This window comes from Paroedura picta, chromosome 5, assembly GCF_049243985.1.
Source record: "Paroedura picta isolate Pp20150507F chromosome 5, Ppicta_v3.0, whole genome shotgun sequence".
NCBI lineage: Eukaryota > Metazoa > Chordata > Lepidosauria > Squamata > Gekkonidae > Paroedura > Paroedura picta.
Window position 1 is genome coordinate 91,196,383 of NC_135373.1, and position 24,676 is coordinate 91,221,058.

At 43.3% G+C, this 24,676-nt stretch overlaps 1 protein-coding gene across 10 annotated transcripts in view; it reads left to right on the top strand.

The window, feature by feature from the left end:
* POC1B (POC1 centriolar protein B) overlaps positions 1–20,939 on the top strand; it is a 37,882-nt gene extending 16,943 nt beyond the window's left edge. For 6 of the 10 annotated variants that reach the window (XM_077338999.1, XM_077339008.1, XM_077339004.1 and 3 more), the window contains exons 9-12: positions 623–796; positions 3,778–3,852; positions 15,716–15,940; positions 20,663–20,939. In XM_077338999.1, coding sequence (XP_077195114.1) covers positions 623–796; positions 3,778–3,852; positions 15,716–15,940; positions 20,663–20,785 — 597 coding nt within the window. In that variant the 3' untranslated portion in view covers positions 20,786–20,939. Of the gene's footprint in view, positions 1–622; positions 797–3,777; positions 3,853–14,476; positions 15,143–15,715; positions 15,941–20,662 lie in introns of those variants that run through there. The other 4 variants (XM_077339000.1, XM_077339001.1, XM_077339002.1 and 1 more) reach the window with 4 other exon arrangements.
* Positions 20,940–24,676: the final 3,737 nt, after the last annotated feature.

A 24,676-nucleotide genomic window follows, 5' to 3' on the forward strand; every position in this document is an offset into this window, starting at 1 on the left:
TCTAACCTTCAAGGCTTTACGCGAGTTGGGACCCACATACCTGAGGGACCGCCTATCGCTCTATGCCCCTCGCAGGGCCTTGCGCTCTGCGGGTGAAAACCTGTTGGTCGTTCCCGGCCCTAGGGAAGCACGCCTGGCCTCGACCAGGGCCAGGGCCTTTTCGGTCCTGGCCCCGACCTGGTGGAATGAGCTCCCGGGAGAGCTGCGGGCCCTGCGGGATCTTTCAACATTCCGCAGGGCCTGCAAGACGGAGCTCTTCCGCCAGGTTTATGGTTGAGGCCGGGGCTGATAATAGATCTATGCCTCCCCCGGGGACTCGGGTTCTGGACCCGAAGCAAAACATCATCAGGACCTCCTCTCCACCCGCTAGTAGTGGGAGGGAGGGGGGGAGTTGAGCTGCCATTCTTGCCATGCCGGCAATATTGGCAATGTTATTATTGTTTATGGGGTTTTAATGGGGAATTGCGATATTGTTACCCGCCACGAGCCGCAAGGGAGTGGCGGGCTATAAATCTAATAATAATAATAATTATTATTATTATTATTATTTTTCTACTGAATAGATCCAAGGCATTTAAAGTAACATATCCACAGACTAAATAGAGTGATTTTGTTGTTTCAGCACATTTCTTACTTGTTACAGGTGTTATTGTGGAAGACTAATTTTGATGTATTTGAGTATAAAAATGTTCTTAAAAAGCATATGCGGAGGATACATATTGATGAACCCCCTCACCTGCTTGATATTTACCCACGATCTCCTCATCGACATGATGTAAAACCACATCCTGTTGAGGTAAACAATTATTAATGTATCTAATGAAAAAGGCCAAATCTGAGGATACATAAATCTGAGACTGGACACACATGAGACAGGAATTGCTGCAAGCCTGAAAAATTCCTTGGCAATAATGCACTTGGGGATACCCCCCCCCCCCCCCCGTGATAAAAAGAACTCCTTTCAGTGGCCTAGTTGGCAGCCACAATAATTTCCCCGGCATTCCAAGACTTAGTTTCTGTTTTTTGCATTTGTGATTCATGTTCGTTTCACTGTGGACACCCAAGCAAAAGCCAGTGTGATATAGTGGTTAGAGTTTTAGATTAGGATCCAGAAGACCCAAGAACAAATCATTCTGCCTGGAAGCTTTTTAGGTGGCCTTGGTCTAGTCATATACTCTTGGCCTAACTTACCTCACATTGTTGCTATGAGAATACATAGACAAAATTGGAGTAGAGAATCATAAAGTTAGAGGCAGCTGAGGACACTGACAACTGATTTTCACACATTTTAATTCAAGAATAACTTTAATGGAAAGAGAGAATAGGGTCATACCTAATCAGGATAAGCAACATAGATTTTAGCTTAAAATTATATGATGTCTGTTTGTTTTAGCAGGCTTAATAGGATGAATGCATATATTGGTGCTTTGGAGTTTACAAGGATGGGTCTTCAAATTTACTGCAATTGCATTCTAGGTGCTGTTTAAGTTATAGAATCATTGCATCATAGAGTTAGAAGGAATCTCCTGGGTCACCTAGTCCAACCCCCTGCACTATGCAGGACACTCACAACACTGTCACTCATCCACTGTAACCTGCCACCCCCTTGAATCTTCACAGAATCAGTCTCTCCATCAGGTGGCTATCCAGCCTCTGTTTAAAATTTCCAAAGAGGGAGAACCCACCATCTCCCGAGGAAGCCTGTTTCACTGAGAAACCGCTCTAACTGTCAGGAACTTCTTCCAGATGTTTAGACGGAATTTCTTTTGAATTAATTTCATCCCATTGGTTCTGATCCATCCCTCCAGGGCAACTTTGCTCCATTCTTTATATGGCAGCCTTTTAAATACTTTAAGATGGTTATCAAATCCTCTCTCAGACGTCCTCCTCTCCAGGCTAAACAGACCAAGCTCCCCCAACTTTTCCTCATGTGTCTTGGTCTCCAAACCCCTCACCATCTTTATGTTTTACATAGCTAATTTGGATATGTATGATGGAAGCTACTTTGACCATTAAAATGACTAAAGATTTATTCTTTTAATAAGTTTTAAAACAGATTTTTTCCTGCTATAATGTGGTGTAAAGTCTCCTATCCTTTTTGTGGGTTTTATATTTCATAGAATCATAGAGTTGGAAGGGGCCATACAGGCCATCTAGTCCAACCCCCTGCTCAATGCAGGATTAGCCCTAAGCATCCTAAAGCATCCAAGAAAAGTGTGTATCCAACCTTTGCTTGAAGACTTCCAGTGAGGGGGAGCTCACCACCTCCTTAGGCAGCCTATTCCACTGCTGAACTACTCTGACTGTGAAAAACTTTTTCCTGATATCTAGCCTATATCGTTGTACTTGAAGTTTAAACCCATTACTGCGTGTCCTCTCCTCTGCAGCCAGCAGAAACAGCATCCTGCCCTCCTCCAAGTGACAACCTTTCAAATACTTAAAGAGGGCTATCATGTCCCCTCTCAACCTCCTTTTCTCCAGGCTGAACATTCCCAAGTCCCTCAACCTATCTTCATAGGGCTTGGTCCCTTGGCCCCAGATCATCTTCGTCGCTCTCCTCTGTACCCTTTCAATTTTATCTACGTCCTTCTTGAAGTGAGGCCTCCAGAACTGCACACAGTACTCCAGGTGTGGTCTGACCAGTGCCGTATACAATGGGACTATGACATCTTGTGATTTTGATGTGATGCCTCTGTTGATACAGCCCAAAATGGCATTTGCCTTTTTTACCGCTGCATCACACTGCCTGCTCATGTTTAGTTTACAATCCACAAGTACCCCAAGGTCTCGTTCACACACAGTGCTACCTAGAAGTGTATCCCCCATCCAGTTGGCATGCTTTTCATTTTTCTGACTCAGATGCAGAACTTTACACTTATATTTATTGAATTGCATCTTGTTCTCATTTGCCCATTTTTCCATTGTGTTCAGATCTCGTTGAACTCTGTCTCTATCTTCCGGAGTATTTGCCAGTCCTACCAATTTGGTGTCATCTGCAAACTTGATGAGTAGTCCCTCCACCCCCTCATCTAGATCATTAATAAATGTGTTAAAAAGTACCGGGCCGAGCACCGAGCCCTGAGGTACCCCGCTACTCACCTCTCTCCAGTCTGATGAAACACCATTGACAACAACTCTTTAAGTGCGGTTCTCTAACCAATTCCCTATCCACTTAACTATCTGAAAATCCAGATTGCAGTCCTTCAACTTATCCATCAGAACATCATGGGGAACCTTGTCAAAAGCTTTACTAAAATCCAAGTAAATGACAAACAGCACTGGTCCCATTTCCGTGATAGTTGTAAGGAGCAGAGTGGCTCAGCTTCTATGTAAAGTCATCCAAATATTCTCAGTGCAAGATTCAGATCCCCCCCCCCTCACCTTTCATTACATCATCTGCACCACAAGGATTTTGGGGGTGTTGGTGTTACACTGACTCAGCAAAAGTCCTGCTAGTCAGCTTTGGTTAGTGTGAAGGACTTGGAAAGATTGAACATGCTCCTGGAGAGAGTTACAGTCACACTGGTATAGACCAGATTATACAGCATGTATTTGCATATTAAATTTCAGTATTATATTATACAATGTTGATATTGTTTTAATGGAGGTTTTATGGGTGTATTGTGTGTATTGTTTTTATATCATAAGCCGCCACAAGATGACAATTACCCAGAGCGGCAGGGTAAAAATTGAAAAATAAATAATAAATATATGAGAGTTCTGTCCTGTGTCTGTAATGTAAGTAATAGTAATATCTTCAAATCTGGTTTTCAACAGATAAATCCCAGCTATGATGTAACAGATATGCAGACATTTGACCCAACTGTCATAGATATTAGCTCTAGTTCTCAGGTGAGCTTTTCAGAGACAATGACAAACTGTATTATAAACCAAATATTTATAATGCTTGTTATTTTATCCACAGCAGTTACAGGAATGTATGCATGCTAGAGCGCTATTGGGTTTCAGTGCAAGCATAGTCTTTGTGCATTCTTTTTCTTACTTTGAACATAGCTAAATAATCCAATGGGATGAAATTAATTCAAAAAAATTCTGTCTAAACATCCAGAAGAAGTTCCTTACAGGTAGAGTGGTTTCTCAGTGGAACAGGCATCCTTGGGAGGTGGTGGGTTCTCCATTTTTGGAAATTTTTAAACAGAGGCTGGATAGCCATCTGGCAGAGAGGTTGGTTCAGTGAAGGTTCAAGGCTACAGTGGATGAGTGATAGGGTTGTGAGCATCCTGTGTAGTGCAAGGGGTTGGATTAGATGATCCAGGAGGTCCCTTCCAACTCTATGATTCTATAATTCGAATCCCTTTTTGTTAATTTTAGCATTTCTTACTAGCTTAAACTCAGTGAACTTTAGCTTATCTAACAATCTCCCTACAAACATTGTTTATTTGTTATAAGGTCCTTCTATTTGGTTATAAGGTCCTTCTATTTCCTAAATTAGTCTTTTTTATTACTCAGTTCTTTTGAAAGCTTTTTATGGGGGCATCCTGGTGTCTTTAGGTTCCTCCCAGTTTTCCTTCTCAAGGGAATTGGCTGCAGTATTTCACTTTTGAGAAACTCCCAACCTTCTTGGACTTCCATCTCCTTAAGTTTTTCTCATCCAACATAACTTTAAGTTTGTTAAAATTTGCTCTCCTGAAGACCTGTATGTGTGACTATGTACAGCTTATCTCTTCCCCAAGATCATTAAAGTTCAAAATCCCATGGTCACTACCACTGAGCATGCCCACAACTTTTACCTTGTCAACCAGTTCTTCCCTGTTGGTAAGAATCAGATCTAAAATATCAGACCCCCTGTTGCCACTTCCACTTTCTAGGAAATGAAGTTGTAAGCAAGACAAAGCAAGAATGTATTGGACTTTTCATTTTTAGCAGAGCTGGTCTTCCAACAGATATCTTGAAATCTCCAATGACCACTAGGTCCTGTCTCTGAGAACTTTGTAATCTAGTCTAGGAGCATCTCATCCAAGTCCTCTGCCTTGCCTGGCGGTCTGTAGCAGGCCCTCCACTATAATACCACTATTATTTCCTACTCCTTTTATTTTTACCCAAAGACTCTTAGCTGAACTCGCATGCTCAGACACTTGTATTTACTCACCAGTATATATATTCTTAACATATTTTGTTATGCCAGTGCTGTTCATAGAATTTAAAATGAACATAATGTCAGTTATCTTTGAATGAACATATGAACTTGGCTAAAACTGAATCATCATTTCTGACTGGCAGTGGCTCTCCAAATTGCAGAGACAGCAATCATCTTTTCCCCAAACCTCATTGAGATCCTTTAAGGTGAGATGCCACCTTGGACCATCTGCAAGCAAAGCACGTTTTCTACCATAAAGCCATTTCCTCAGTGCCTTGCTTACTGATCCTAATTCACACTTCAAGAGTTACTGTGATAGATGTTTGTATATGTTAGTTTTTGATAGATGTTTGTATATGTATCAGTAGTCACAAAATCATCTGAAATCTCTCCAGTTGGGCTCTAAAAAGCAGTTCTGTGATTTATAGAAAACAGAATATGAATAATCAGGCAGCAAACACTTGTCTATCAATTACCCATGCTTCATAAATGTACTTTATAAGGTCGTCGTCCCCCCAAGCATTCTTATTGAGCTAAGTTCAAGACCTGTGACAATATTGCAAAAGCAGCAAGGGCTGAATCTGCACGGAGCTTTTATTCCAATCCCAGGTAGATTCAGTCCCTGCCATCTCCACTGATTTTGTCCGATTTAAATTTTCCCTTTGCAACAAGCATGATTGATACAGAGTGACCCTACTTTTTCCCTGCAATATCCTAGAGTGGATATAATCCTCAATATTTGAAAAATCTGTGAGAAAGCATAAGAAACCATGCAGAGCTCCGCATGTTCCAAACTTGCTGCTGAGCTCCGTGGTAGAGAAGCCCTGATTAACCAAGCTTCAGTTCCTCATTCCCAGGCTATAAGTTTGCCTTAAAGGGCCTTGCCTGCCCTAACTTCTCTCAGTAGAGATTTGCCTCTTGGTTTTTTTCTCCCTCCTATGCCATCTCCAATCCTCTCTTCCCCTCCCCCCTCCCCTTCTGAGCTTCCCTAACCATGTGCAGAACACTTTTCTGTTTCAATTGGGGGGGAGGAGACCCGAGTTCAAATCGATCTGGATTCAGCAGGATCCACAAACGGAATAAAGGACAAAAAAAACTCTGCTAATTTTCTAGTTCAGTGAAGTAGCATCTGTGCCAGTTTCCTGGATTAAGCTGCAGGACATTTCTTTGCACCTACAGCTAGGAACTATTTTGTTGGCAAAAAATATGTTTCTTTGCAAAGGCAGATAAATAATTCAGCACCTGTTACTGCAACAACTTGCCCTAGCTTTCCTAAACTACTGAAGAGAGATTTAATTTCAACACATACTCAACAAGAGCTTTAGAAAATGTGCTCTGAAATGGAAATAATAATGCAATCTTGTGTTCTCTAGTACTCTGCAGTGGGTGCTTTGTGTGAATTGATGTAGTTATACTAATGTGTATGTGGGACTGAGACATAAACAATTCCAGTATTCTTCCTGCATGTAACTTTCTGCAGTAGTTTACCTCTGAACAGTGACCTCATGTGTCCATGGCCAATTTTGCCTCCCATTCCCCCCTCCCACGCATTGCTGGGAATCAAAGCTGCACTCCTTGTTTTCACAGCTGACTCTGAGGCATGTAGAAAATGCCTGACAGTCATCAGCCCACATGTCCACTACCAACTGGTCCCTTCCTCTTCCTGTGGAAAAGTAGCGTTCTCGGAGAGCTGTGCCCTGAGGAATGCAGAAACAGCAGCAAGCCTTTCACACAGGAAATCACGACTCTAGCGCTCTCAGAAAAGTGCTGCTGTCACTTGGACTGCCTGCCCATAATGAGCTTCCTGCTGACCTACAAGATGATTTACTACTGATCTAAATGCCTTTGCCAGTCTGCAAGCATAACGGGAGCTAATGAACCTGGCAGTCAGCAGTTCTGTAAATGTGTAACTGCACCCTCTCAAACTTGGAATGTGGTAGGCACGTATGTTCTTTGCTGAATCCTTCCATACCCCATTGAGAAAGACTGGGCAGCAAGCTCTGCATGCTTTGATAAAGCTGAAAAATACCGGTTCAGGCATCTTCAATAGTTGCAGGCAGTTTTGCTTTTTAAATAGTTATTGCAATTCAAACTTTTTTTAAAGGTTGAATGTTCAGGGCACAGATAGCCCAGCAATTTAGTTCATTATTCCAGCATATGTCCCACTGCAATGAATGAATATTATAGAGAAGCAGTGCTCGACGGATTGTGAATTGAGGCAGGAGCATTGTCCTTGAGTGGGTTTTCGATGGTGGGAATGTGTAAAGGCCGTGCTCTGTGACCAGTCACAGCATGCCATGGCCCACGTTTTAGTCTCTGCATGGTATGTCTGAATAAACTGGGACACAGCAGGAATGGAGTTCAGAAAAGCAAATCAGATGAAATGGGGAAGAACTCCAGGAAGGTCTTCGTGCCTTTGAAAGCTGCACTCCCATAGAGGAATCACACAGAGTTATCCGTTTCACTGCATGTTCATGACAGATGTAACTATGGTGGTGGTCAAACAACTGTCGAGCAACTTATAGTAGTACAGGAGCAAGGCTAGAAGAAGAGGCACAGTAGAGTCATTAGATGCTAAGTGCTGGTGGCTGTGTCAGTAGGCTCAGCAGGTGGTCGGCACTGCTCTGCACTCTGAATGGGATCCATCCTTGCTTCTGTGCGTGTTGAAGAGCTTTCCAGAACAAGACAAGAGATATAAAAGCAGTTTGTCATGAATACCATACAGCAGAAGCAACGGACAGCAAAAATGGTGTGAGCTTTGGAGTGGAGAGGGGCGCTAGCGAGGAATTCATCTAATTCCTATACCTCCATAGAAATATTTGCCCAATTTCTAAGTTAATGAATTGCATTGAACCTGTCTGCAGTTTTTTGATTCCACAGAGCAAAAAAGACCAACAATAACAGTGTTTCGAATGGGAACGCTTAATAGAAATATTAACCATTTCTATGTTTTTCCTACATTCATATTAGGCCTGTTTTTCCTACTTTCATATTAGGATTCTAGAAAGCTGGTGCAATGTCCCTCTTGGGGAAGGCCCAGGAAGGCACTCTCTGAGGGGCCCCAACCCAGGTCCAGCCTTCCTCTCGTTTCTAACTTACCAGAGGCAGCTTGGCCAGAGTGGGCCCAGAGAAGCAGCTTGAGGCGCTCAGGGAAGGCAAACCTTGGAGAGTCCCAACCTGGTCCTGGCCCTCCCCCCATTCTCCCAGCTTAACAGCGGCAGATGGGTTGGGGTGGCCCAGAGAAGAGGCTCAAGGCCCTTACCAGAGCTGAAGGGAACGTGTGCTGTGGAAGGTCCCAACCGAGATCTGGCCCTCCTCCCAGTCTCCCAGCTTACTAGCAGTGACTGGGCCATGGCAGGCCCGGAGAAGCAGCTCCAGATCCCAGCAGGCTGAAGGAAGGCATGCTGCAGAAAACACCAACCTTGGCTGGCCTTCCTGCCACTCTCCAGGCTTACTGGCAGTGATTGGGTCAGGGCAGGCCCAGGGAAGTGGCTCAAGGCTCCAACTGGGGCTAAAAGGTAGCGACCCTGATGGGTTCTTCACTGTGGCCCCAACCTGGAAGGCACAACAAGAAGGAGGTGGAAGTGGGCAAGGAAGAGTCATGATTGGCCCTAAACAGGACAGCCGACATCATATTGGATGAATATCCCCAAATGACAGCCTATCAGCTTGAGTTTTAAGCAGTGTGTCATCTGGGCCACAAAGCAGGTATTATTGGGGGGGGGAGATTTCAGCAATATGGGGGGGGTGGCTCAGTGGTAGGACTTCTGCCTGGCATGGAGAAAATCCTAGGTTCAATTCCTGGTATCTCCAGTTAAAAGATCTGACAGTGGGTGATGTGAAAGACCTCTGCCTGAGACCCTGAGAGCCCCTGCCAGACAATACTGACTTGATGGACTTGGGGTCTGATTTGGTATAAGGCAGTTTCATGATACCATGGCAACGGTGTTCTGCCAGCATATCTCTTTAGAGAAGGAGTTTTTTTGAACTGTATATACTTACACATTCCCTTTGGGTGTGTGTGGGGGGGGGGAATATTGAGGGAAGACTGTTGAGGCCTTGCATAGTTGCATGGGTTCGGTAATATGTTTATCCCCCTCCCTTGCTTGCCTTTTGTTGGGTGCAACGTCCTTACATCTTTCATTGGAGGAGTGGAGGGTTCAGGTCTGTGTTTGTGCGCTGAGGTGCAATACTTTGGTGAGTTCTGAGCAAAGCAGTATTCACAATGTTCTGGAACAGTGTTATCATTTTCAGCTGTTTGAACAAAGTGTGTTTTCTCTGTAGTTTCCATCACCAAGGTATGCATAGCACAAAGCCAGAGACATAAAGCCCCATGACACACAACCTCTTATCTAAGATAGCAGGGGTTCATACAGTGCTTAGGAGAATGGTAGTACTTTGCTAGTATCCAGACCAAGCTATAGACTTCATCTACCAATCTTAAACTGTGCCATGGTTGTTTAGACTTTGTATAAAACAGGCTTTGTTTGTTCACTCCCCTTGAGACGGCTGCATGTCCCTTTTCTTAGAAATGGAATTTGGCAACAAGTCTCCATGTTCTGCTTATACCAAGTTAGATTGCTGAAATGGGTTTTACATGGGGCTTCTTCTGAAGACAGTGTGGAAGTTTCAGTGGGTAGAAAGCTCAGTAGTCCAATTGCTGACTCGGGAAAGCTACAGGGAACACATTTCACCCATTCACTAAAGAGCTGTACTGGCAGGCTGTTCATTTTTTAGCCCAGCTCAAAGTACTGGCTATTACCTTGAACTAATAAAATGGCTTAAAATGAAGATGACTCCTGTACATTATAGGCACCTGCCCATCAACTGAGGTCTTCTTCAGAGGCCCTATTCTTAATTTCTGAAATAAAGAGGGTAGCAGACAATGGACAGGGCCTTCTCTGTTGTGGCGTCATATTTGTGGATCACAATCTTCACATTAATCAAACTGTCACTGAACTGTTTGACTTTTCAGCACCAGGTTAAAACATACCGTTTTGCCAGGCATTTTAGTTCATTTGCAGATCATGGTTTCCCCTTTCCACTGTTAATCCATATTTATTAGCATTTTACAATGCATGACCATGTATTAACAACAAGGCAAGGGAAACAGAACACTGAACTTACCCGTTCTATTTTCCCTGCTAGGTTTTTAATTGGCATTGTTTTATTTTACTGTGTTTTCCTGTATTCCATTGCGGTCCTTTCAAAGAGTCATAGCTGAGATTGAGACACATAAATATCTAAAATGATAAATAAGTACCTATAATCTTGGGCAGTTCTGAAACTATCTGAACCAATGTAGGAATCCTTGTGTTCAGAGTGTTGCGTGGTTTGCATTCAAGCTGCATTTCCTTGTCATGTTAAAACACTGTTCAGGTTTCAAACTTAAATTTTAACAGTGCCATAAGGACATTTTCCTGGGAATAAAACTGAGTAGGATTGCTCTCAACATTACTTTACACTACAGTCCTCAGCAGTGTCACACCCTTCTAAAAGGGTGTAAGTCTTTTTAGGAGTATAGTGCCAGTCATTCACACTGCAATCCTAAAGATGTTTTCCTGAGAGAAGCCCTGTGTACTAAAATAGGACACCTGAGTAGACCTGCTCAGGATTGCTCTCAATTTTTTTTAGAAACACTGAGTTGAGTCTGGTTGTGTCTTTAGTTTATCCCCCCCACTGGTGGTCATTATTTATTTATTTATTTATCATACTTCTATACCGCCCTCCCCGGAGGCTCAGGGCGGTTTACATTATAACAGAGAACCTTACATAAAACAGTCTGTAGAACATGTACATCGATAACCAACAATTGCAACCAAACACAACACAGTATAACAGTAAACAGTCATGATACAAACAGGTCCAGGGCTTGTTGATTGAATTCTGAGGGGGGGTATTTTTCTGTGCTTCTTCCCGCCCCCAGCCGTCAATCAAACAAAACAGCCAATGAAATGTTGTGATCATGCTCCCGAAAAACCCCTTTCCCTGTTTTTTAAAAATCCGAAAACACCAGTAGCAATGAATATTTGTTCATTCGATGCCTCAGAAAGACCTTTTTTGCTGGCGTAGGAGCTGGTGCTTAATTGTTTACACGCTCTTCAAGTTAAAAAAAAAATCCCCCCTCCCCCCATGGGTGCAATTTCTGGCTGTAATTACGGGCAGTGTCGAACAGAGGACTGTATTGTGCTCGGGAACTTTAAAGACAATTGCAGATGGGAGCTTTGTTTTACTGTTAAGTACTTCTGAATTGCTTGTGGAGGGACTTCAGCTGGGAAAGCCTCGCTTATTGGTTGCTTTCGCCGGTTTAAGGGGAGGGAAATGGCGATCGCGTCTCCGGAAGCTCGGGGGTGAGAGCTAGGGAGGAACATTCTTTCTACTGCTATTTTGAGAACGCACATGTCTTTTTGGGATGTATTGCAGGTTGCTCTCAGGAGTGAAGCGTTTTTTTTAGGGGGAATCCACTTTTGACAATTCTCCGAAAAGTGCTACATCTGAGCGCTTTTTGCTGGAGTGTTGCAGGAGTGTTGCAGATTGTGTATGATGTCATGCATAACATTAAAAAAATAGCATTACACAATGGTTAGACTTCAGCAACATTAACGATGTGCGGAATGGACCTTAGAAACACCCTGCCGTATGTTACCTCCTTTATCATCTCTAAAGCGCTGTGCGGAAATACCCTATGCAGTGCGTTTGAAGGGAGGGAAGGTTGCCAGCATTCATCAGAGTATAATTAGCTTTGCAAGGCAATAAAGTAGGCAAAGTGGACAGGTGGTTTACTTAGTGTGCAAGACATTCCGTGCTTGTAAATTCTGTATTAGGAGCTGAAAATCCAACTACTTCTGATCAGTATATTCAGTCATATGTGATTTTGGAAAGGATGTTCTGGATGAAAATGGAGTGTGTGTGTGTTGAGATTCAGAAAAATGAATTGTGTCCCTTTGGTTTTAAAAGCAAAGTATTTTGGCAGGAACATGAGGGAGGGAGGGGAGATGTTGTAATACCAGTTTTGGAAAAGCCAGCTTTCTAAGATTATTGGTCTTCTGTGGAGGTAAGTACCATAGCATCATGATTAAGAAACTTTCCTGTTGGACCTAGCAAGGAAACATGTCCTTGGATGAGTACAGACACAGGCTGAATATACTTGCTGCAAATTCAATTTGGCTCCTTTTATTTAGATTGTAAATAGTGGGGATGTTTTAGTGGTTTCATGTTGTTTGTCCTTTTCATTTTAAGAGCTTCCTGCTGCAGCTGTTTATGGCAACATCGAAGACTGGCCTTTATTACATTTCTTTACCTCCCCCTACAGAACTCATATTGTTATTTTTGGCACCTGTGTGCTCGAGCATATTTGTAGTTTATGAAAGCACTTGTATATTCTCCTTCCTGAGGCATTTTATATTTAGCATTGACTTCCTGGCAGGGAATTTCTCACCTTTGGGAGTCCAGAGCCTTTGATGATTTCAGTCTCTGGTGGTGAGCTTTTTTTTATTCTTAAAAAAGGCCCATTTTGCTGATCATTGAAACCTGAGCTGTATTTGGCTCCTATTCTTAAACGTAAATGATTATAATACATAGTGAGTTATCAGTCTGATTTAAAATTACATGGTTTTTAAAATAAATATATACACTTACATCATTATTTAATATTGCGATGAAGTATTTGGATTCCACTCAGTCTCAGTATATAACTCTAGCTGAAGGCATATTTCTTAACAAGGTCAGGAAATGCTCCATTCTTTCTGTGTCTTGTTCTTGGCATGTATACTGACTCTATGGAAGACAGAACAGGGTCCTTCAGGGGGAAAATGTGCACATCTGGGGAAGGCTGGGTCTGCTTTCTGGATTGAAAAAGCAGAACACAACGAGCCATGCTCGAAACTTTTTAAAATAGTACTTATTTGCAATAGCAAGTACGAAATGCATCAGGAGTTTCCCTGTAATGCTAATAAACATTTTGCCCGCATGCCCACCCAGTTCTGTTGGGAAGACCACAGACCCACTTATTTATCTGAGTGGCAGCTGCTGTTTAATGCCATCAGAGCTGGGCTAAATTTAACACAGCTGTCATCCTTACCAAATAAATAAAACTGGCTTACCCAAGCACAGCTGCAAAGGCAGCAACTGAGGGTCTGGGTTTATTTCCCTCTGCACATGTTATAATAAAGCCAAGTCATATTTTTTTCCTTCTTGTTCTGAAACGACCTAGTGGCCTCAAAAAACTTGCCAGCTACAGGCTAAATTAGAAATAATAACAAAGTGTGTTGCTATGGGCTGTGAAAATGTCAGTTTAATTAAGGGAACTAGTAATCGTGTTGATCTTGTTTCCTGTTTGAAGGTCCCTGCATTGCTGCAGGTCTACAGCCCATTCCTTGGGCTCAAGCTGCAAGAATACAGTGTCCATTTAAAGTGAAGCATGTCATTTTCCTGCAGATTATTTTTCCCTTACCTGTCACTTAGAAATGGCCAGTTTGCTGCTTAGATGCCAAACTACAAGTGATGGTAGGCAGTGATCTATCCCATAGTTACTAGCACCATTTTAAAAGCATTTGTAGTCCTTGGACTTTTTAAATTGCTGCAAGGCTTGACCCAGATTGGGCACATAGCACAGTGGCCCCAGAAGCTCTTGTCCTACCCATGCCTTTTTAGGCACAGAAACAACCCCCCACCCCACCCCTGGCTGTGTCCACATCTGAAAAGGAGTGGGAAGAATTGGTGCACATAGGTGGCTCTGCTCCAGATCAGAGACTCATAGCAATTCATAGAGAGCTACAAATGCTTTTAAAATGCCATCAGCAAGCATGGGAAGGATCTGTGCCTGCCATCACTTGTAATATGGTCTATAGAAGTTATAAACATCAGTCCTCTGTTTTTTCTAATCCAAGCAAGCAATTGCATGTAGCAGGTGAAACCTGTAAGGACTTCAGAGTAACTGTGCCAGATATTTAGCCCCATCAAAAAGTGAAACACGTTAACAGGCCTATGATGTGTTATGTTTTTTCATAACAAATAGCATTATTTGAAGATTCTTTAGTTAGCCAATTCTCTAGAATTATAGCTAAGTCTGCTGAATTTAATCATGATAAAAATTTTTTGACTTGTGTAAGCATATATAATGTACTGGCCATTCTCTTTTTTTAAAAAGAGTATGCCTCACCAGCTTCGTGATTCACTAGAAATCCTGCCTTCAAATCCGTGTTTATTGGACGATCATTCTGGTTTATTGGAAGATCACGCATATGAAAGTGGCCGGATGTTTAGATGGGTGGTTTTTGTACTTTTCTCAAGAGGACTCTAAATTGTTAGTTTACTTTCAGGGAAATATAATAAGGAAATTAGACCTGTTTGGATGAATCCTTCAGACCTCTTTTACAGATTCTTTTTCTGAGAAACTTGGTTGCCATTTGTTCCTGGAAGAGGGGACGCTCTGTGATGCTGCATGTGGCCCTGTTGCAAGTGTTTGTGCTTGCAGGATATCCTTGGTAGAAAGTGAAGAGGAAGCTGCTTCCTTGGCAATACTGACCAAAGTGATCTCAGCGGTCCAAGTGCTTTCGCTCTTCATCTCTGGATGATCTCTTCAATCCTCTCTTGGAAGTGGGAAAGGGGGCTTGTCCTTCATCCATCGCTTCATTGGCTAATGGCCAACAAGATTTCTTCACCTGCTGCTTCCTCTGATATCCAGTAGATGATGCTAACATATCACAGGCTCCCAATACTTTTGGCAAGAAGAATTATCTGAGACTGATGCTAAAAACATCTGAGCTTTATTGTTGATTTGGAAGACCATTACTCTTCTTTACACAATTATATACAGTCTGGTTGGAGAGTTTGTTCTTGGGTGGCTGTGTGGCATATTTTAATTTCGAAATGAAAGTACTGCAAGAATGAAATACAGACTTGAACTCATTCTCAAGAATGAGTTCCTTTGAAACTGGTTCCTGGTTCCTTTGGTCTACAGAAGCTCAATTTGCTGGACAAAAAGGGACATCCAGATACATCCACCCTTAACAGCAGTGATTAAGTTGCTGGATAAATAAGAAGGTATATCATTAGGATATCAAGTATATCATTATACTGTTCCATGTATTGTTCTTGTGTTATTATGTAAACCGCCCTGAGCCCCCAGGGAGGGCGGTATATAAATATAATAAATAAATAAATAAATAAATAAATAAATAAATAAATAGGAAATAGATCCATCTCTTAGTACACGTAGAGCTTAGAAAGGTTGCGTGCCTAAGTGACAGTATGGTAGAAAGGATATGATAACTTATGTAGAAGTCATATTCTGCAGTAAACTGCTGACCTGGCATGAGAGAAACATACTGAGCTATCCAGGTCAGGGCACAGCACTATGGTAATTACTATTTTTTTCAGAAAAAGATTACCATAACATTATGGTAATTACTTATTTTTGAGGGGAGTGCGTCCAAAATCAGTAAAATGGCAGGAATAAATGCTGGAAAAACAGTACTTGCATGAGGTTGACCACAGGCATTAATCTCTCTGCCATATAGTTGTACCTACATGGGGGCTATAACATCTCGAGCTGTGTGTGCTGCCTCAGTTGTCTGGACTGTTAACACTTTTTGTTTGTTTTCTCTTTAAATGAAGGCAAAAGCAAGTCCTTCATTAGCTCATTGTTCCATGTCCCAAGATGTGATAAACAATGAAGATTCTCTGCAACCTCCTGCATCACCCACTCCAGCCATGTCAAAGAGGATATCACAGGCTGAAAACAAATACTTGGTGCCTGCCATGGATGAGTCTGTAGGCATTTCACCAGTTCTGAGTAATGCTTTGGAGCACATTGTGGAGCAGCTGGATGTCCTGACTCTGGTAAGTGCAAAAAGAACTATCACGATCCTTCATGCGTAGACTTCAAACAAACCAATAGATTATATGGGGAAAGTCTAGGGGGCTGGGAAAGTGCTGAGTTGTTTCTGTGTCCTGGGCTGGAAATCCCCAGTTCAAATCTCAGCCCCGCCATGTGCTCACTTAGAGACCTGAGGCAAGTGTTACTCTTCCGCAGCCCTTCATCTGTAATAGTATGACGATACTGCTGTCTACATTGAAGTTGGGATGATTGCCAAAATCATGCAGGTGAAATAAGTTAAATACATGCATATATTCCTTGAGAATAATAAGAGCCTTGCTGGTTTAGACTAGGTCAAGGCTGCACCATAAATCTATGAATGTGTTTCCCTCTCTAGTAACCCTTGCCTCCCTTGGCCCCTCAGTTTGCCACCCATGGTCCTCAGTTGCCATCCTACCCGCTCACTCCCAAGTTCCATTATGTTCCTATCAATATTAGCCTGTTTACTCAATCATCCCTTTGAAGAAGAAGAGCTGGGTTTTATATCCTGCTTTTCTCTACCAGAAAGAACCTCAAAGTGGCTTACAATCGCCTTCCCTTCCTCTCCCCGCAACAGGCACTCTGTGAGATAGGTAAGGCTGAGAGAGCCCTGATATTACTGCTCTGTGGGAACATCACTGTCAGGGCTATAAAGAGCCCAAGGTCACCCAGCTTGGCTGTATATGGAGGAATGGAGAATCAAGACAGATTAGAAGCCACTGTCTTAACCACTACACCAGACTGGCCCTCTAAGCCGGAAGTTCCCCACTTTGTCTTTCCTCCCAGAATTACTTTTAAAGTTTCTCTGTTACCTTTTTGACCAGCAGCCCCCTACCCTTTGGTTCAACTGAAGCCTACTTCTAATATAGACTCTTAATTACAGTGTGAAATACTTTTGCTAGGATTTGGTAAGAAAGGAGTTACAGACTAGCTTGGTTATTTATTAAAATACATTCATACCACTTTACCTTTTGCTCAGAGCAGTTTACAAATAGGTCAGAAGCGGCTTATACTTGAGTTAATTGGATAATGTTTTATGTTCCACTGACAAACTGAATTAGGAGAACTATATTAGAAGTCCATAATAAAAAGAGTAATTTTAACTTTTTTCTGTGTACAAACTGCTTCAAATTTAAGTTTGAAATTGGTATGGTAATAAACCAAAGATTTAGCTGGTTAATAGCTGGCCAATATTTTAAGGAATGCTCATAGTACACTGTTTTTAGGCATTTTTATTCATATCTGTTACTGTAAGAACACATTTTTAAAAATGGCATTTCCATCTAACGATGGATAAGATCCCGTGACTCGTTTTTAACACCCAAAGAAGTCATTCTCTAGCAGTAGGAAATCAAAGGGAGTTTTAGAATCCAACCCAATGAATGGTAAGCTTTTAATCAACCATAATTCTCACTTTGCTGTATCCCAGGCAAATTAGTAGCAACTATAATCAAGGATAAAATTATTAGGTAAATAGAGGAATAAAATCTGAGGATAAATCAGCATGGCCTCAGCAAAAGGAAGTTCTGCCTCACCCAACCTTTTGGAGCTCTTTGAGAAAGTGAACAGACATGTAGACAACAGTGACCCAATAGACATTATATAGCTGGGCTTTGAAAAGGCTTTGAACAAGGCACCTCACCTCAGTCCAGAGTAAACTTAGCAATCACAGGATAAAAGGATTTGTTCTCTTATGGATTAACAACTGATTGAATGACAGGAAATAAAGAGTGGGAATCCATTGACGATTCTCCCAGTGGCGGGAATAAGCAGTGGGGTCCCACAAGGATCGGTACTATTTAATTTACAAATTATCTGGAATGAAGGGTAGAGTGGCCAAGTTTGCATATGACATCAAATTATTCAAGACAGTAAAAACCAAGGCTGACTGTGAAGACCTCCACAAACTGGGTGAGTTAGCGACAGTGTGACAGATGAAATTCAGTGTTGGCAAGTGTAAGGTGATGCGTGTTGGGATAAAAAAAATTCTAATTTCAAATCTACATTAGTGGGATCTGAATTTACCAAGACCGAGAGGAAAAAAGATGGGCTCATAGTGAATAGTATAGTGAAAGCATCAACCAAGTGTGCTGCAGTGGTGAAAAAGGCAAATTCTTCATTAGGGTTTATTAGGAAACTAGGGGCAAAGCCCGTTGTATCCAAGAATACAACGGGCGCTCGAGTTTGGCAGTGGGAAGAGGAAGGGGAGGAGTTGTCCAGTCTGTAAGGGCATGGGGTTGAATGTGCGCATTGTGTGGGAGGTTGTGGTAGCATGGTGGCAAATGAGGGCATGGGTGTGGAGATATGGGTGTCAAGAACCTGTGGTGTGGAATGTTCGTTGAGTGTGGGAGAGGACTGACCTTTAGGAATTTTGGCATAGTGGTTACAGATGAGCTTTCCAGAGCCATGTCCTCAGATATGTGAAGGGAAAATCAGACTGGAGACTCTTCTTAGGGGAAGATTACATGGCAACCAATTCCTCCCAGTTCTGCGTCATTTCCCTTCTTGTGTGAATTAGGCCACATTCACCGAAATGCCCCTCTGCCCTAATACACATGGGGTAGTCACAGTACACAGGTGTCCACCCTGTTCCTTCTGTCTCCCATGTTTTCACTGTTGGTAAAATGTTATGTGCCCACATGCTTCTTTCATGGTTGCTCCTTAGAAGAACAGATTTTTGTACCCTATTGCTTACTACCCAAAGGAGTCTCAAAACGGTTTACAAACACCTTTTCCATTCGTCTTTCCACAATAGTCAACCTGTGAGGTATGTGGGGTTGTGAGAGATCTGAGAGAACTGGGAATGGGCCGCAGTGACCCAGCAAGCCTCAGGTGTCTCAAAGCATTTTCCAATCGTCTTCCCTTTCAGTCTTCCCCCTAGCAAACTCCACATGAGGGAGGTGGGGTAGCGAGCCTCACAGGGAAGCTGGCAACCCTAAGAGGAAGACTCTCTGTGCACAGCAGTCTTGACCTTAGTAAGGTTTTGTATACTGTTTTTTTTTATTTGCCAGGCCAAGGTTATTTGCCAGGCCAATAAGTTATTTCAGTTACTATGTGTCTCCAGGCATTTACTTGTTCTCTATTTACAGTTTCAGGCTGTAAATATTTATTTAGATCTTCCTGCACTTTCCAGACTCACAGGACTGATGCTGGTCTGCCTGTCTGCGCCCCAGAATACAAATAGTTGCTGGTAAGGGCTGGCCATAACCCATAGGCCAGGAGGGTCACTCCAGCACCACTCCCTACCAACTGCAAGCAAAAATGGCTCATTTGAAGGCTGGACTCTGAGGCATTGTATTATTTTGAAGTCCCACCTCCAAACCTCCAGGAATATTTCCAACCCAGGGGTAGCCAACCTACAGGTGTGGCCCGGAACGCTCCTGAAATTACAGCTCACCTGCAGAGTATAAAGATCAGCTCCCCAGGCAGAAAGGGCTACTTTGGACAGGGTTGTGGTAGAGAAGAAACATTTAAGGCTTCCCACACAGGTTGTTGTTGAATTGAAAGACTTGAGGCCTACTGCACAGGGTTGTTGTGCAGATGAAACAGGAGACAAAAGAGCCAGTTTCCTCTGCAGAATAACGCTGTACAGTGGCCTCAAACCTGCAGAGAGTTGCAAAGAAGAAAGACACATGGCTTGGCTGTGTCTAACCTCCGGGCAGAGCAGTATTTTAAGTGAGAAGCCCTGCTGACCTCCTCTCCCTTTGGTGGTCAGGAGCAGACTGGCAGCCAGACTGTGCTGGGTGAATGGAATTTTGGTCTGTCCTGGTGAGGGGCCAATAGGAAGGCGCTTTGCACGCCTCCCCATTGGCTGCTTGGCCCTGGATGAACACTCGGAGGGCCCAATCAGGAGCCGCTTTGCGGCCTCAGCCTCTGTGCCACTGTGTGAGACAGGATGCTGCACTAGATAAACTATCAGTCTTATCCAGCAGGGCTCTTCTTTAGTTCATTATGAATTTCAGTGTTGAATGACAATACAATGTTGTATTCCTGGAATAATCCTGGAATAAGTGGGGATCATCCAAACCATTATTGAAGTCATTATACTAACAATTACATGCTAAGAGATAGAAAGTCCTACATACCTGTGGAATGCATATTAAATGCACACAGGAGTTTGCTCATTCCCTCCCCTGGCTACATTGCGACATATCATGTTGTATTCTTTTCCAGTGGCTTTTGGGGAGGTCTGAGTGGCTGCAGTTAGTGGTAGGGAAACAGGAAAAGCCCTGCTGTATGAGTAGAAAATCATTGGTGTTTACTTAGATCTCAGCTATCGAATGGTTAGGCTTTTCAAGGGGTAGGAGAAGTCTCACAAGTTGGATTTCTAGAGAATATCTTAAAAGAAGGATAATTTCCCTATGAACAGCATCTAGAGTTCAAATACACAAACCGGGCTGCTATGCAAGGATATCCTCCCAGATCAGGTCTGTAGCATTCAGAACTCTTTCTTTTAGCTTTACGTTTTCTGATGGTAAGCTTCATTTTATGTGTGAAAAGCACCAGAATGGAGATCTAGGTTTATAACACTGGAACTAAAAGGCTTCCAAGATATAAATTTTCATTAAAACATGTTTTAAAATTACATAACTGACTCTAGTAGATTAATTGTGAGATTATTTTTGCATAAATAATTGTACCAATTATTTTGCATATATAACACTTTAATATTTACGTTGCTCTCACTTTTTCCTATCCTAAAACAGACTATCTCCATCTTGGAGCAGCGCCTGACTTTAACTGAAGATAAACTGAAAGAGTGTTTAGAGAACCAAGAGAAAATATTACTTCCAACTGGAAATGAAAATAAACAATACCAATGCTGGTGAACATTTTTCATAGTTTCTCAGAGGAGTTCAAGTGGTAGTTTGACCGGATGCAAAACTATGAACAGTGCCTCTTCTTTTTAAGTGATTTTATAAACATTATTATTACCATTTTGTTAAGCATGTATTTTTCCTTATTAAATATATTTCTTCTGTATTTCCTGTCTATTTGTGTTGATGTTTTTTCTCATCCTCAGCAAGCTGAGAACTGTCAAAAGGCTCTGTAGGTTTCAGGTGTGCATAAAAAGCTCTCAGTTCAAGAGTTCTTACTTTATTTCATCCAAACTACATATGGCATTTAGAAGGTCCACTTTCATTGCAACACAGCTTTCACTCTGTCGATTTCATGATTTCATTCAGTCAGCAGGTTGAGGTGCGTGTGTAGGCATGTGTATGTGTACACAGTAGTAAAAATCAAAGGGGGGAGAGTTGTGAAATAAACTAGAAAGTCAAGCAACAACAAGAGAGGTATGCACAGCACCTAAACGGGCAAGGGCAGAGTAGGAGGTGAGGGGTGATGGCAACAGCAAGTGCAACAGGGACAATTTTGTAGACGTGCCATTCCCACCCCTCTTCCTTGTGCTGCTATGGTGTGTGGGGGAGGTGTCTTCACATGCCCAGATGGAAGCAGTCTTCCTTTGAAACGTTTTGTTCTAAACCATGGCAACTTTTAAGCCTGCTATACATTTCAGGGAAGTTTGGTTTCTGAGTATTCCCATTTTTTTAAATGTCTTGCATCCATCTATTCTCTTTCAGAGAGAAAGTCCAGCTTGGCCCATGTGAATGGCAGAAGAGCATTGCTGCCACTTATCACATTAGCAGATGAATGAGTCCAGGCTGATGTGATTGGTATTTTGGGCCAAGGTTTTCATTGGAGTAGGTATGGGGACAGAGTTGGCATGGGTATTTATTGCAGGAGCTGGTAGGTAAGAGATCTCTCCCGACTGATTGGTCCTTTGTTACTGGCAAGTACTTACTTCGGCTGAAGGGGGGGGGGGATCTATGCACCTCTGCAGGAACTACCCATTTCATGTTCAGCATTAATTTGCATAAAACATGTGCCTTGACTCATCATCCACATTCAGATAGCATGACAAATAAAGTTTTATGGATGTTTATTGTTCAACCATCATTCACTTACTCCCCTCATTCACAAATGTGACAGAAGGTTCCTTGGTTTGAGAAGCCTTGAATCAGGACTCAGTTCACCATGGCATCCTGATGCAGGCCCTTATCTGAAGCCTTCCCAAACTGGAAGGTTCTCAGTCATGCTCCACATACTATGAAAAGGAGGGAGGGGAACAGTGGGAGATGTTACAGAGTATGATAGCAAGCCACATTTGTGCTGAGCCCAGAAAGAAAGTTTGCCACACTCTTGCGAGCCAGAGCAAAGCAGCGACCAAGTGTATTCCAATGATATCACTGCCTGTGTCCCATTTTAGGTATACGATGGCTAGCAGATATGGTTGTCCTTCCAAGCTAGAAACTTCCTTAGGGGAGGGCAGCTGAGCTTCCTTATGTCTTTGCATTCTGCACACTGTAGATCCGCAAATGTCTAGACAGTTTCCTGTGTGTGTTCTGCTTGTCCAAAGAAGACAGAAAGAAATTATACAGAGAAGAACTGGTAAAAAATAAAAGGATATATGAGAATACCTAAATTCGGATCACCATGCATGTCACCTGAAAACGTGTACTATAAAAAGTTTTGGGTTGCTTCTATGAAAAGGATTCCAAGACAGGGCAATTTCCTCTGGAGGGGGGAAGGGATGGTGTTTAACTGGCCTACTGCTTTTTCTCCATCATCCCTGGAAGCGTTTTATGCGTGCTTGCACAGTTGCCAACCTCCAGAGTCCTCCAAGATCAGTGCCCCTGGAGGAAGTGACAGCTTCAGAAGCAATCTCAGAGGCCAGCCTCCCCATCTGTGCTGAACACACTATCCTCCCCAGGCATTGGTCTCAGATCTCCAGGAATTTCCCAAGCTGGAATTGGTTTGTGATTGGAAGGAGGAGTGGAGCAGTTCAGGGGAAAGTGTTGAGCACCGTTCCCTACGGCAAACCACCTGCTTTCCCTAGAACAGGGGTGGCCAAACTGATTTTCCGGATGTTCATAGCAAGACAGGAGAGCCGCAGTTTGGCTACCCGTCCCCTAGAAGAAGCAGCCATTGGCATAAGGGGGGGGGGCAACTTATGGACTCCCTATTTTTCAGGTATTGCCCTAAATAAAGAGTTCTGCAGCCACTGAAAATTTACAAACAAGATAAAACAACTGAACTGCTTCACAGCTGCTAAAGGGAAAACAAAAAGGAACCATCTATTAACTTGAGTCATCTTTTCATCCTTTTGTGCTGCATCTTGCAAAAGAACAGTACCTTCAAGGGCAGTTGTTTCCCAAATCCCCAGAGGAAATCCCTGTTCCTTTCAAAGAGATAAAAAGTACAAAGAGAGAGGCTCAAGAGGAACTGCCTAGTGCTGGCTTGGCTGCGATAGAATTTCTCTTGAAGCTTTTCCAGCCCTTGATGATAGAACCTGAAAGTGTTCCTGTGTTTATGTCTTCACCTGTATCGAATATCAAGGTCTCGCGCCACAGAGCGTGTTTGCACCGGACAATTCTTCCTGGGAGTAATTGTATCAGAAAAAGTCCCCTGAAGTTCAGAACGTGCATCTGTAAGCTGGGGATTTTTAAATAGGTAAACCCCAGCAGAACTGCACGCAAGAGGCCTTCGTGCCTCTTCCTGCCATCCCCTTTCAAGAAGCAAAATGAACAGACTTACAAAGGGCAGTTCTCCCTCACTGACAGCATCTGTCAGGCTTTTGAATGTTTTAACTAAGAAGCACCTCAAACGCAGATGGAAGGGAGGTTCACAATTGGGGAAGAAATGCAGCTGAACAAAGTCAATCCTGCCTGACAGAATGATGGACTCTCTAGGTCAGTGGTCCCCAACCTTTTTATCACCGGGGACGGTCAATGCTTGACAATTTTACTGAGGCCCAGGGGGGTAGTCTTTGGCTGAGGGACGTCGACACCGCCTGATCCCCTGCTCCACTTGCTTTCTCGCTGGTGCCCCTGACTTCCCACTGCCCACTGGGGGGGCGGGGTGCTGCCAGCGGCAGCTGCACAGTGCCACACCGAGGGGGAGCCCCAGCCATGGCGGCCGCTGGAGAGCACCAAAGGTGAGCCAGCAGCAGAGTGGCAGAGCAGCCCCCAAGGCAGCAGCCAGGGAGGAGGACAAGGAGGAGCCGCCGCCCGGTGCCGACTGATCCACGGACCGGGACTGGTCCCTGGACCGGGGGTTGGGAACCACTGCTCTAGGTGAACAGGGACATGGGATGCTTATTTTGCCCTTGCTGTAATCAAGCTGAGCCGGCCTGGTGTAGTGGTGAAAGAGCAGTGGCCTCTACTTTGGAGGACCAAGTTGGATTCCCCTCTCCTCCTCCACATGCAGCCAGCTAGGGGTCCTTGGGCCAGTCAATTCTCTCAGAGCTCTCAGCCTCACCTGCTTCACAGGGATGTCTGCTGTTGGGAGAGGAAGGGTAGGCAATTGTAAGCCACTTTGAGACTCCTGTGGGTAGTAAAAAGTGGGGTTCAAAAAAAAAACAACCTTATTACATTTTGTATTACACCTCTGAGAAAGTGTGGTTGCCAGATCCAGGTTGGGAAACTCCTGGAGACTTGGGAATGAAGCCTGGGGGAGGAGAAGGACCTCAGTTCATACAATGCCAGAGAGTCCAGTCTCCAAAGCATGCTTTGTCTAGGAGAACTGGTCGCCGTAGCCTGGAGATGAGCTGTAATTTCTGGGGACCCTGAGGCTTTACCTGGAGGCTGGCATGCCAGAGGCCAACACTGTATTTCCAATATGGCTGTACACACAATTGTGCACTCCTCCTCCTCTCCCCA